Below are 14,920 nucleotides of genomic sequence, written 5' to 3'. Positions count from 1 at the left end.
TAATATTCAAATGAAATTTTCAATAGAACTATTCAAACCTACTTCGAAACATCCGCTGTAACGCCAAAAATTACAAAGCACCAATGATTTAAATCAACTCCGCAATTATTGGCCTATCGCCTCACAGTAAACAGGAATACCATACCTCACAGTACGGCAGGAATACTACATCTCACGGCAGGAATACCATACCTCACGGCAGGAATACCGTACCTCACGGCAGGAATACCGTACCTCACGGCAGGAATACCGTATCTCACGGCAGGAATACCGCATCTCACGGCAGGAATACCGTACCTCACGGCAGGAATACCGTACCTCACGGTAGGAATACCGTACCTCAAATTACGGTAATTTCGGTTGACCTTTCCAGTTTGCGATGGCGGTGGATAGGAGCTAAGGTCTCGGCTGATTAATGAGGGGATAATGTGGCGGCCCCACGAGCTGGGGCTTGATTGCTGCCCCAGGACGCAGCTGCCCCACTCACTTGAATGTCACGTCCCCACTCAGCCAAGACCCCACTCAGCAATGCTCCCACTCAGACTCTACCTCTCAACCACTTCCTCATACGACAATCTCCCCACTCGGCCAACAATGTGATCATGTTCTTATTCCGTCACAACTTCACTTGCTAATTTCATCATTTAATAACAATGTCCCCACTCAGTCAATATACCCTCTCATTGAAGACTCCCTCTCTGCCAAGTCCCCACGCAGTTAAGATATATCATAGCTAAGACCCAGTCAGTTAAGACACCTCTAGCTGTTAAGACCCTTCTCAGTTAAGACCCCTCTCAGTTAAGACCCCTCTATGCAGTTAAGACCCCTCTCAGTTAAGACCCATCTATGCAGTTAAGACTCCTCTCTTAAGACCACTGTAGACCAAGTAACAGGTGCCTGGGCTTCGTGCAGGACGTACAAAAAGTACGCAGAAACAGCAACCAGAAATCTTAATCAATCTTAATCTTATCACATTCATAATCCATCTTAACATTTTTAATGGAGTCCTGAAATCCCTGCTCCCGGGCTTGTAGCGTACCTTTGTTATGAAATGCATTTATGCTGAGAGTTACTCAAGCAATTTTTTTGTGATAACGCAAAATTTTCCACACCATATATGGATGGAAATTAAAGGCCTTTTTTGCGCATTTTCTCATTAATGAAAAAATGCCCTATTGTGCTCGTCATGTTCGTCCGCCCGTCTGTCCGTGACTTTCACATTTTCGTGAATTTTAAGAAAATGCGCTCTCTGTCACTCACTGCAGTGAGTACTGAGTTATATTTTTTTAATCCCCACTGTTCCATTTTAGAAAAAAAGTGTTTTTCACATCACTATAGCCAACAACTACGTAAAGATAACTAAACACGCATTGCATGACATGTAAGGCGCACCACGCACTGCATGACATGTAAGGCGCACCACGCACTGCGTGACATGTAAGGCGCACCACGCACCACGATGACTTCCCGTCGCCAGCGCACGCGCGGCTTCACGTTTTCCGGTCCACGTCACGCTGCCCGGTCCACACGTCACGCTGCCCGGTCCACGTCACGCTGCCCGGTCCATGTCACGCTGACCGGACCGGTCCACGTCACGCTGCCCGGTCCACGTCACGCTGCCCGGTCCACGTCACTCTGCCCGGTTCACGTCACGCTGCCTGGTTCACGTCACGCTACCTGGTCCACGTCACGCTGCTCGGTCCACGTCACATGAACCATCGAAATGATGCATTCAGAAAAATTATGGGGCGGTTGTTCTCAAAATTGAACTGTTCGCCCTTGTGTGGTTCATCCTGATTCAGATTGGCCGGGCAAAAGAGTGTATCAGTGCTACGTCCGCTCTCTGATGGTGATGTTGTACGAAAGTACGTCATCATTTAGACAACAGCTCATTCATTCTTTGGGTGTTCTGTGCCACGAAAGTGCATCATCATTTAGACAACAACCCATTCATTTTTCCGAGTATGCAGTGTATTAGGCCCTAGTGAATAACATGCAGTTCAACGGCACCAAGTTCGAAGTAATGAGATACAGAGTCCGCCCAGAGATCGGGATGCCACATCGCTACTTGGCATCAGATGACACAGAAATTGAGGAGAAGCAACTAGTTCGAGATCTCGGAGTGTTGATGAGTACTGAAGCCACGTTCGATGACCACAGCGAGGAAATAGTTGCACGAGGGAGACAAAGGATGGGATGGATCTGGCGGACATTTCGAACGAGAGAAGCAGCACCAATGATTACACTCCTCAGAGCCCTCGTGTTCCCCAATCGTGAATACTGCTGTCAGCTTTGGGCGCCACTCAAGGCGGGTGCGGTGCGGAAACTGGAGGCAGTGCAGCGGACCTTCACGTATAGGACCAGCGGCATGAGGGAGCTGAACCTGAACTACTGGGGAAGGCTGAAACACCTGGAACTGTACTCACTGGAGAGAAGAAGGGAAAGGTATATCATACTGTACACTTGTAAGATGATAAACGGACTGGCTCCCAACTTTCAATGTGAGACCTCCAAAATTGTGACGTATTACAACGAAAGGAGAGGGAGACTGTGCAAGGTTCCCCCATTCAATAACCGTGCCTGGGCTAGAGTACAGACTCTTTGTGAGGAATTACTGTCCGTGGTAGGACCGAGGCTGTTCAACGTCTTACCAAAGGTGCTGAGAGGAGGGGATCGAGTTTACCCTTGCGACTTTCAGGAGACAACTGGATAAGTTTCTGAAAAAGATCTCGGATTGTCCAGTTATGGGAAACTACACTGGCAGCAAGTGACAAGCAACAGCATCTTGCATCAGCTGGTCCAAAGAGGGCAAATATACGGAACACGTCCAGCGTTACATCGATCCTAACCTAGAGGGCGGGATGACCTGCCTAGCGACGACTCGGAGAAGGAGGACGACGAAGGCGGAGCATCAGCTTGACCTGGGACTACGAAGTCCTAAACTCATCATAAGGTCATAAGGTCAAGTGCAATATTGAGTTTATCAGTCGCTTATCTGTTCGCGCTAAACTTCAATGAGGGCGACATAAGAACATATCCTCCACATCAGTTACATTAGTAACCTCAGTCACTCGGGGCCTCCGGACATAGTAACACGTACAGTCTCACGCGCATAAACGTGGGCACGTGTCGAGCGTGTCACTGCGCTTCTCACACGTATCCCGTGACACGCCGTGTATCCCGTGACACGCCGTGTATGCCGTGGCATGCGCTGCGTGTGGCGCTGCCACGCCGACGTTAAAAGGAACGCTTGCAACGTTGTCCTCAGGGACCACAGCGGTAACGCAATACCGCTGTAAATATTTGCATGGCTTTCCTTAGGAAACTTCGATACTCATCTTTCGACCACTTCATTAACCTTTACTAAATCAAAACATACTCATTACTAATTAATACCGAATAATTACTACCAAACAACTATAATATTCGCAATTTTCACCGTACCAACATATCATGATAAGAACAACGTTGGCAGAACATGGGAGAATGTTTAGCCTTTAATTTAAATTATAGAGATCTCCTCTGTTGCAATTCAACCGATATCTTAATACTATTAATTGTTGACTGTATTTAGCCAATGTTTAAATCGTTTATTGTTGTCTCTAATCAAAAAAGTGTTCTGAAATAACTTGGAAAACAAAGTAGTTAAATAATTCCTTGAACTATTTAAAGTATAATTTCGTTTATAAACATCTTTTTGGATTGCGATTACAAGCCAAATATCTTATGAAACTAGTCCAAGTCTCTGTCGTAGTCTTACTACGACATACCTCTGAGCAAAATACTAGTTCATCATTTTAAACACTTATTTCTGTTGCTTTAATAACGATTAAAAATACATCAATAAGTTATCGATGGAGAGAACGAAGCTTTCATGTTGCTATAATAACGATTAAAAGCACATCAATAAGTTATCGATGAAGAGAACGAAGCTTTTATAGAGCGACAAAATCACTCCCACCGCCGCGCCTCGCCGCCACGTGACCGAGCGCCGCTTGACCGCCGCAAAGAAGAGCAAACAAAAGACGATCTGCGCGCGCAACGAGGGCTGTTGCAGGGGGACATGTGGGGCCAACACTCACCTCGTGGGGACGTGAGGTGTCGTCTTACTTATGGGACATGTGGGGCCAGCACTCACCTTGTGGGGACGTGAGGTGTCGTCTTACTTATGGGACATGTGGGGCCAACATCTACCTTGTGGGGAAGTGGGGTGTCATCTTACTAGGGGAACATGTGGGACCAACACATACCTAAGTGGGGACGTGAGGTGTTGTCTTACAAGGGGGACATGTGGGGTCAGTACTCACCTAGTGGGGACGTGGGTGTCGTCTTACTAGAGGGACACGTGGGGCCAGTACTCACCTAGTGGGGACATCGGGTGTCGTCTTACTAGTGGGACACGTGGGGCCAGTACTCACCTAGTGGGGACGTGAGGTGTCATCTTACTAGGAGGATGGGACATGTGGGGCCAACGCTCACCTAGTGGTTGAACATTGGGGTGTACGTTCATCTTGCTCAGTGAATGCCAAAAAACAACACCCACCTATTGGGGAAATTTACAGAGGGTTGGGGAACACCTATCAATTAGGGAAGTATACAGAGGGGAGGGGCTGGGAACACCTGCCAATTGGGGAAGTATACAGAGGGGAGGGGCTGGGGAACACCTACCAATTGATGAAGTATACAGAGGGGAGGGGCTGGGGAACACCTACCAATTGGGGAAGTATATAGAGGGGAGGGGGTGGGGAACACCTACCAATTGGGGAAGTATACAGAGGGGAGGGAGTGGGGAACCCCCACCAATTGGGGAAGTATACAGAAGGGAGGAGATGTGGTGTCAGGTTTCGTGTAGTATGATCCACTTGCCCTCCAGCAGAGCAGCGTTGCGGCGAAGTGTTGCTTTAGGAAACAATGAAAAACTCGAGGGCGATTGAGTCATGCTGGTCGATTGCCGATTTGTTAACAAGGCGAACGCTTGTTGTGTTCTGTTGTTCTAGCGGCAACAGGACGCGTGTTGTGTTGTGTTGTTCTAGCGGCAACAGGACGCGTGTTGTGTTCTGTTGTTCTAGCGGCAACAGGACGCGTGTAGTGTTCTGTTGTTGTAGCGGCAACAGGAAACATGTTGTGTTCTGTTGTTGTAGCGGCAACAGGACGCGTGTTGTGTTCTGTTGTTCCAGCGGCAACAGTACCCAGGATAACAGGAGGGTAGGAAAACAGGGATGAAGGAATGCCGGCGGTGGGGGACTCTCGTATTTTGTTCCCACGATTGCTTCAATGGTAAAAAGGCTAAATTTGTTCGTCAACATAAAAGGCAAGTGGGGGAGCGTTCCTGAATAGGATGAGTGAGTGTGGCATGTACGAAAATGCTCAATTACTAATGTTTGTGCAGTTGTTTGGGCATTTTCATTACGACATTAAAAAATATAACGCATTATCTGTGGTAAATGGAACTTGATAACACCTACTAATTTAATAATTAAAAAGAAAATGGAGTTGACATAAGATCATTCGCGGTAATTGCATTAGTTTGGTAAAAAATATACATCCAGACTACCGGTATATGTTTTATATGTTCATATTTTTCATTACTTTTATAATTTTCCTGCTGTATATTATATTATTTGTGAGTATATACTGAACAAAAGTAGGCAAAATATCTCTTTCTTAGTCAGCAATCCATTCAGGATTCTGGTCTTGGTGTTGGTGCAGAGTGGATGACCAATTTGTGCTCCACATTGCGACTTTAATAAATAATTTTTAATATAATGCGCTTGTGCATCGCGCATACTGAGCACATGTAAGCTTAGCGCATACCTGGCGCAGCAATGCCGGCCGATCTTCGGCTGGAAAAATTTAACCGTGACAATAGCTGTTGAAATATATCTGTTGTGATCAATCTTTTGTGATGAATCTGTTGTGACGCAACTGTTAAGACAAAAAAAAACATATTGTGGTGCGGCTGAAATACGTGTTTTGAAAAGCTTTTATGATACCACTCATGCGGTATGATAAATTATATATGTGACTTATCTTATGTGATAAAGAAGCTGGCGCACGTTGACACGACGCATCAACTGTCATATGGCACTCGGTGACATGGCGCATCAACTTTCATATGGCGCATGTTGGCATGACGCATCACGGCATCAACTGACACGCATGAAGCGCATCATGCGTCACGCAAAGTCTCTTAACCGTGCGTGATCTCACGATCAGTATTCAGTGAAGAGCGAGTAATTAATCGCATTACTGCGCCCTCCCGCGCTTATCAGTTAAGAGGATCAGTTCACCGCCTGGGCCGCAGCCGGCAGTGACCACCCTTGACCTAATATCTTTCTTGATTATTAATTTTTTCCGTACAAATTTTACAGTTATTTGTGAGTATTTAGTTCAGAGTTAGCTGCTTTTCGTGAGCATTTATAACAGAGTTTACAGCTTAATTACAGTTATTCGTGAGCATTTAGTACAGAGTTTACAGTTATTTGAGCGCATTTATTGCAGAGATTACATTTGTGGGCATTTAGTACGGAGTATTCTCCAATGTTCGTGAGCACTTATTTTACTATGGGTGTGAGTGTTATGAACATTTAGTATTTGTGTTAAATAATGCCCATAACATTTTTAGCGATATAATTAAAATATATTGTTTGAATTTGAATAAATAGCAAAAGCCGTGAATTGACGAGGCTGTTTCAGAGATTTTCAAATGAAGTCTGAAGAGTCAACTAAGCGTTGAAACTAAAATATTGAGAGTAGAGATTTATAAACCTATGTAAAAACAGCGCCATCACTGCTGTTATAGTTTCCTGATTTTGCTTATAACAACGCAGCTGCTCTCCCACGTGACGTCACGTGACGCGGAACCAAGTCACGTGACCACCGTAGGCTGGCGGCGAGCATCTTGTTGAGAACACGACAAGCGTTTAGCAGATCACCTTCACGTTATCGACCTGAAGTCCTCAATGAGGTTGGATGGTCGATGATGTTAGAGGCAAGTTAATGGCGTCAGGACTGAAGAGCTAAAGACTTTGGTGATGCGAGTTAATGGTGACGAGACTGAAGAGCTAAAGACTTCGGTGATGCGAGTCAATGGCGTCAGGACTGAAGAGCTAAAGACTTCGGTGATGCGAGTTAATGGTGGCGGGTCTGAAGAGCTAAAGACTTCGGTGATGCGAGTCAATGGTGGCGGGACTGAAGAGCTAAAGACTTCGGTGATGCGAGTTAATGGTGGCGGGACTGAAGAGCTAAAGACTTCGGTGATGCGAGTTAATGGTGGCGGGACTGAAGAGCTAAAGACTTCGGTGATGAGAGTTAATGGTGGCGGGACTGAAGAGCTAAAGACTTCAGTGATGCAAGTCAATGTTGGTGGGACTGAAGAGCCACAGACCGGTGATGCGAGTCAATGGTGGTGGGACTGAAGAGCTAAAGACTTCGGTGATGCATGTCAGTGTGAAAGATAATTTCTGAAATAGAAGCGAAAAAAATTTCTTAAGGCTGAAGTAAAGTAAGTTAAGAACAACTTGATAAATTGCCTAGAATATTGTCGCGTTTGTAATACAATTTGCTGGGATCACATGTTACAAAGTTGTGGGAAGAGGCTGTAAAATATAAGATTTAATTAACAATTCAATGGCTGAGGAAAAGGAATAGTGGCGTCATTGATTATGATGCTATTTTACATCTAAATCGATAATAAATACTAAATTGGCACTGCAATTTCTAGCGCAACGGCCGTTCAAATGAAGCTTGAATGTATGAATACAAGTAGAAAACGGATAATTAAATTTATCATAATTTTTCATCATTTATCAGTCTACTGTGATGAACTTATGAGTCATTGTAGCTGGACACATACACGCAAATGGGTTATCTATAACCGGTGATATGATACAAATCTGTATTTTATAACAGCTAATTAATAACGAATTAATCTCATGAGTATTAAACTTTAATAATAAAAAAATTCATTAAAACTTTTATACCATACATTTTGATCTACAGACAAGTGAAATGAGAGCTCGATGATATCATAACTTCCTGTCAGAACATCATCTGATCAAATGACGTCAAAACATCATCTGATCAAATGACGTCAAAACATCATCTGATCAAATGACGTCATAACATCATCCGATCAAATGATGATCTAGTGAGCTATGCGGATAATCTGCCCGGAATCTCCCTGGAGAACATCATCCGCAATTTGCCGCTCGCCGCGTGCCGGAACGGAGACGCGGAAGCCCTGGCCTCGGAACACGTGCTGCCCTCACGAGGCGCTCCGGTCCGCAAAATGAAACACGTGTCGCGGATTTGTCTAAGCTGTGCACAATATTTCCTCTGAGTAATAATCAGAGTGATTATTTTCTCAAGGCTCACATGGCGGGGTGATAAAGCCCGGATTTTGTCATCTGGGCGGATGGAGCCCTATCATCACCAAGGATCTGTGAAAATTATTCGTTCCTTCGAAGGGTTCGAAATCAAAAATTAGAAACTGAAGTTATGAGAAGAAATATCTTTTTAAATGCAATGCATATCAAAGATGTGCTTCAATGGTCTTAAAAACACTGTCGCATCTGCATGAAAGATCATTTTTTCGCCAACCCATAGTGCAATAGCTAGTGACTATAAGAAGTGATTATCATGGGTGTAGACGTTAAACAACAACTCTATGGTGAATGATGATGGAGTACGAATGCGAAAAATGTAGCGCCATAAGCAGCAACTTTCATATAGGCTCCATATATAACTTTCAGATGGCCTCTCTAAATAATCTACATTTCTCTTATGAGCTCTATTTCACAACTAGTATGTCACTCTCCAAACGGCACATTTTACTAGTTTGGCCTCTATACTTTGCAATATACCATTAGTATGTAGCCTATATTGCAACTATATCCCTAGGAGAGCCTCTATATAGAGACTATATCACTAACAAATAGCCTCTATATCATTCGTATGGCCACTATATTCCAGGTTTACTCTCTACACCCGATATGTTAAAAAAGTATGTCACTATTTGGACAATGTGCCTAATTTTTCTGAGTTATAGCTTGGTCCAGCAAATGAAAAAATTGTGACTACATTTGACTTTAAAACTCAGTGAATATTTATTCATTATATGTCAAAAAGACGATGTTTGATTATATGGAAGCTATTGAAGTTCCCGTAATTTTGTAAATAATAACAAAGGTTAGCTGGTGATGTTTCTTATTCCATGCGACTGACATGCACACCGCACAGCTCCACGAGGGGTCAGCGAGTCTACGCGTGAACATTTCTGAATGGCAACGGATGATAAGTTACAATGATAAGTAACAAGTACGATGATAAGTAATAAGTTCAAGATGCACGGTGTTTTTTTTATTAAGCATAGATAACAAGTACGATATTAATGAAATTTGCTAGCTGGTACTGCTAAATAATTTCCTAGGTCAACTCCTAAGCGTGATTTTCAAGGAGGAAATCTCAGTTTTAGGGTAACTATAATGGAAATTTTACAAATTTTAGGGTAATTTATACGGGTAAACCACAGATCCCTAGGGTAATTTACACGGGTAGATCCCAGATTTTAAGGATAATTTCCATCTTTCTTCAAAGTTGCAATCAACATACAAATGAGCGTAATGGTTAATTTTGACCCAGTAAGGCAGTTCCCAGAAGCAAGAGATATCGGCATCGTATGTGGCGATAAGGATCGGCATGTGTTGCATTCTCACGGGCCAGTTTGTGCTGTGATGGCTCTATATGCTATTACTGCACATTCTACGGTACCTGCAAAGATTCTTTGGTACAGTGCAGATCCTTACTGAACTTACACCGTGCCATTGCATGAAATCACACAAACAAGAAAATTGTCAAGTTTTCTATTCAATTAAAGCAGTTATTTCCGTTAAAATATTATCATTAGACATTATCTTGCCACAGTTTGCGTATCACTATTTTTATCCTAAATCATGAACGAACTGAAAAAACGCGTTATAAAATACGGTATGTGAACTGGTGCAGAAAAAGCGTTGTGAAATACGGTATGTGAACTTGTTCAGAAAACGCGTTATGAAATACGGTATGTGAACGAGTGCAGAAAAAAAACATTATGAAATACGGTATGTGAACTGGTGCAGAAAACGCGTTACAAAACCCGGTATGTGAACTAGTGCAGAAAACGCGTTATGAAATGCGGTATGTGAACTGGTGCAGATAAAAATTGTGGTGGCCTAAACTTTTCGAGCCGAAACATATAACAAATAACTCAGTACTCACTGCAGTGAGTGACAGAGAGCGCATTTTCTCGTCGACGAAAACGTGAAGTCACGGACGGACAAACAGACGGACGGACAGACGAACATGGCGAGCACAATAGTGCATTTTTTCATAAATGAGAAAATGCGCTAAAAAGTTTTCAATCTGGCAATCAAAATTTGATTATAGTAATGCTAAGGAGCCATGACTATGATAAGAATGATTTAGGATAAAAATAGTGATACGCAAACTGGGGCAAGATAATGTCTAATGATAATGTTTTAACGGAAATAACTGCTTTAATTGAATAGAAAACTTGACAATTTTCTTGTTTGTGTGATTTAACAATGCAATGGCACTATAACAGCAATATTTTATCGTTTAATGATATTTGTGCGATGTTGACGCAATGATAGAACAGCAATAGTATTATTTTTTTAAAAACTTTAAAGCTCAAGAATCAAGTTCCAGTTACAAGATATGCCCAATATATAAGGATATAAATACATAAGAATTAATATACTGGATTTCCAGTTTTCATCAGGGACTCAATTATTATTTAAAATATATCTTTTTATTCTTTTAGTAGATAAATTAAATCACTGCAAATTTATTGTACAACTATACGCCTTGATCACTATTAATAAGTTATTTTCTACTAACTGCTGTAATTTTTAATTTTTGTTCGCATTAACAATAAGAAACAATGAAGATCGTATACGTGATGTGGACCCTGGCAATGATGGTGAGTTGGAGGTGTTGTGATGGTGAGTTGCGGGTGTTGTGATGGTGAGTTACGGGTGTTGTGATGGTGAGTTGGGGTGTTGTGATGGTGAGTTGCGAGTGTTGTGATGGTGAATGGGGTTGATATTCACTGAAATGTGCATCATTTGACAACGTTAATGCATAAAAAACGTAGGTCATGTCATTTCTACGCAAGTAGGTTTTAATTTCGATAACTATATACCTTTATGCTCTGCCAGTCTAGCGAAGGAGGTTCGTGACGTCATACATACGTACGCTGATGCGCAATGCACACAACTGTATATTTAATCGAACGGCATAATAAAAATAGGGAAAATATCTTCATTTCTCAAGAATGAACAGCTCTAAAATTAATTGACGAAAAGCAAGCGCTTTAATCCTTGGAATTTTTATGACGTAGTCTCATATGCAGAGCAAATGTTTGGAAATGAGCGATTAACAATAAAAAAATATACTTTTATAAAATCCTGACACAAATTCACTAACTTGTTAAGATAAAAATTTCTTAATCTTATTAAACACCAGGTTTAACGAAAATTTAATGAATAAAAAAATATTATGTTAAATTCAAATTGACAAATGTATACACAGCCCGCTGTGTGGGGCTGGTCGGCCTGCGTACCGCTGTGTGAGGGGCGCGTGGGGGCCGCCGTCCCCGACCCTAGCAACTGCACGCAGTTCTACACCTGCGTGGATGGGGGTGAGTGGGGTGAGTGGGGTGAGTGGGGTGAGTGGGGTGAGTGGGGTGAGTGGGGTGAGTGAGGTGAGTGGGGTGAGTGGGGTGAGTAGGGTGAGGGAGTGAGTGGGTGAGTGGGGTGAGGGGGTGAGCGGGGTGTGTGTGGGGGGGTGTATCCGCAAAATAGGGTGGGGGGATATATTCAAAATTGGGTATTCACAAAATATGGACTGATTTTTCATAAAAAAATACAATCTGTTCTTAATGAACACTGTGAAGTGTTCTCTAAGTTTTGAACATCTGAATCAGGGAAATTTTGACTTATATTTCTCAATGAATTTTGAATCAATTAATATTCTTATACACTATATGAATCTGTGTGCAGTGCTGTGTTCGCATGATCAATGGAATTAAGATGATTCTATTTAATATAGCATTCACATACATTATTAAAAGTTCACGTATCATTTAAATTGTACTCAACAACTTATTTCATGTATGAATTGTGTGTTATTTTATGTGTCAAGTTTCTGTTGCTGTATACAGTATCTGGTTACACGCAGTATATACAGTATATAGTATATACAGTATCTGATTTTATTCGACTGTTTGATATTGCTATTCAATGTTTGTATAAGGGAATTTTCCATTCAAATATATTTTCATTTCCGATATTACAAAAACCTGATTGTATTTTATATAAAATTATCTATTTTCATTTAAAGTCTTCCTGTCCATCCGCGAAAGTTACATTAAATCGCCTTGAATAAATAAACAATTAATTTTACATTATTTCGGTAATAATTCAACAAAATCTTCCCCAGTGACGCCCCAGGGGCCCCACGCCTGCAACGTCCTAGAGTATTTCAACCCCAACGCCCCCGCCGGTGGGGCGTGCGAGCCCCTGTCTGAGGCCCCTGTGGGGTACTGCACCTCCCCATGCAGCCCATGTGATTTCCCCTGCGACATCCCCGGCCAAATTCTCCCCGACCCTTTCAACTGCACCAGGTTCTCCATTTGCCTCCAGACTGGGGAACTTATATCCCAAAGCTGTGAGGCTGACATGTACTATGACTACATCAACCATGAATGTACTACCGACGTGACCATGTGCTACACTAGCTGTACGGAATGTACAAGTTACTGCACACATCCTGGGCAGTTAATTCCTGACAACGCAGACTGCACTGCTTTCTACTACTGCGAACCGCCATATAAACTGCACAAAACCTGTCCTGACGGTCAGAACTTCGACGCTGACACCGGCGTCTGTTCGCCTGACGTCGAGTGTCAGCAGTGCTTGTTTAACGTCACCTACGATGAAGACGATCTTGAAGATTATAGTTTATGGTGATAAAATGATAGTTAATTACTAAATGGGTGCAATGGTTGCTTACGATGTGAATATTGACAGCGAGAACAGTGAAGTGTGATGCAGTCTTAGTGATGGACGGTTGCTTATTGTGGTTATATTGTAGACATCGGTTGCAGATTGTGGTTATATTGTAGACATCGGTTGCAGATTGTGGTTATATTGTAGACATCGGTTGCAGATTGTGGTTATATCGAAGACATCGGTTGCAGGTATCCTTGACTTGGTGAAAGTCGGTTGCGAATGGTGATTTTCTTAAGAACATCTTTGCTTGCACAAATAGATGTACAATTGAAAATTAGTTGCAAAATGGGACTATCTTAGATAGACTATCTATCTATATAGACTATCTATCTATCTCTTATCTTATTGGTTGCCCTCAGAGATGTAATAGTGATAATAGGTTGCAAATAGTGGCTATCGAGCGAATGTCCAGAGGGCGGTTATGCTCGGTACAGATTTTAACAACAAAATCCTTCAAAGTTGAAATGCCCCTAAAGTTGAAATTGGTGCTGCAGTTGAGAAGTTGTAAGATAAATGGTTACGCTGAAGTTGGTTCGGTGATGATCCGCAGCACGAGGTGTTTGTTACATTTATGAGTACGAATTTTTTGGGTATTATTAATAACCTCAAAATAGATGTAATGATAGTCTCATAATGGATGTAATGATAACCTCAGAATGGATGTAATGATAACATCAGAATGGATAGCCTCATAATGGATGTAATGATAACCTCAGAATGGATAGCCTCATAATGGATGTAATGATAACCTCAGAATGGATAGCCTCATAATGGATGTGATGATAACCTCATAATGGATAGCCTCATAATGGATGTGATGATAACCTCATAATGGATTTTAAAGACCAAAAAACATTGCACTTCTAACTGCGAGCATAAGCTGCAACAGAAAGAATACTTCCTCGCTAAAAATATAATTAAGTGAGACTTTGTTAATACATCGATGTACTTCTTACCCTTGCTACTCTTACTCTACCCTACTCTTACTCTTACTACTCTTACTCTTACTACTCTTACTCTTACTCTTGTACTACTCTTACTCTTACTCTTGCCCGGGTCATCGTGACGCGGTTTGACCCGGCAAATAGACGTATTCGTTTTCTGCTCGTGCTTTTGGTAAGGAAGTGTGTCACTATTTTGACAAGATGACCTATATATTTTTCAGAGTACTCTGCTCTGATTAAAAAATAAATAGAGTACTCTGTTCTCAATATGCTCTGATTCTGTAGCTGCTCTGAAGTTCAGAGATGGACTACGTCAAAATACATGCAGGCTGCGTAAGGTAGCAAGGATTACAACAATCTTGTAAAGTATCCATGTTTTATATATTTGAAAAACAACTGTATTTACTCGAATAATTTTTTTTAATTTATAATAATAATTAATGTATTTTCATTAGTGCTCGTATTTAAGATAAATATGCAACCTTGAATGTGAGTGGGGCTGGTGCGCTGCATGGTTATATGCCGAATTATTCAGCCGTAGGGTTTTAAAATAAATGAACCGCTGCATTAAAGAGCTTAAATGAATATTAATAATTATTAAATCAAATTATAGTTTTAATTTTCCTATAACGGGAATTATAAGATTCAAGTTTTAAAATCATCAGAAATTTCGGAGTAAGGATTCACACACCCAACACGATGTAGAAGGCAGCATACATCATACACTGCAGTGCAGGAGGCAGCATACATCATACACTGCAGTGCAGGACACAGCACACATCATACACTGCAGTGCAGGAGGCAGCATACATCATACACTGCAGTGCAGGAGGCAGCACACATCATACACTGCAGTGCAGGAGGCAGCATACATCATACACTGCAGTGCAGGAGGCAGCA

The 14,920-nt window shown here is 42.0% G+C and overlaps 1 protein-coding gene across 1 annotated transcript; it reads left to right on the top strand.

Annotated features, from left to right (window-relative positions):
• The first annotated feature begins 10,830 nt into the window (after positions 1–10,830).
• LOC108673551 (peritrophin-48-like) lies at positions 10,831–14,073 on the top strand. Its single transcript, XM_018161398.2, has 3 exons — positions 10,831–10,984; positions 11,596–11,704; positions 12,505–14,073. Exons 1-3 carry the CDS (start codon positions 10,946–10,948, stop codon positions 13,032–13,034), a joined length of 678 nt encoding a protein of 225 aa, XP_018016887.1. The 5' UTR covers positions 10,831–10,945; the 3' UTR covers positions 13,035–14,073.
• The last annotated feature ends 847 nt before the right edge of the window (positions 14,074–14,920 follow it).

Source organism: Hyalella azteca, unplaced genomic scaffold (assembly GCF_000764305.2).
Source record: "Hyalella azteca isolate HAZT.00-mixed unplaced genomic scaffold, Hazt_2.0.2 contig1740, whole genome shotgun sequence".
NCBI classification, from domain to species: domain Eukaryota; kingdom Metazoa; phylum Arthropoda; class Malacostraca; order Amphipoda; family Hyalellidae; genus Hyalella; species Hyalella azteca.
The sequence above is the reverse complement of the archived record's forward strand: the minus strand, read 5'-3'. Positions and strand labels throughout refer to the sequence as shown.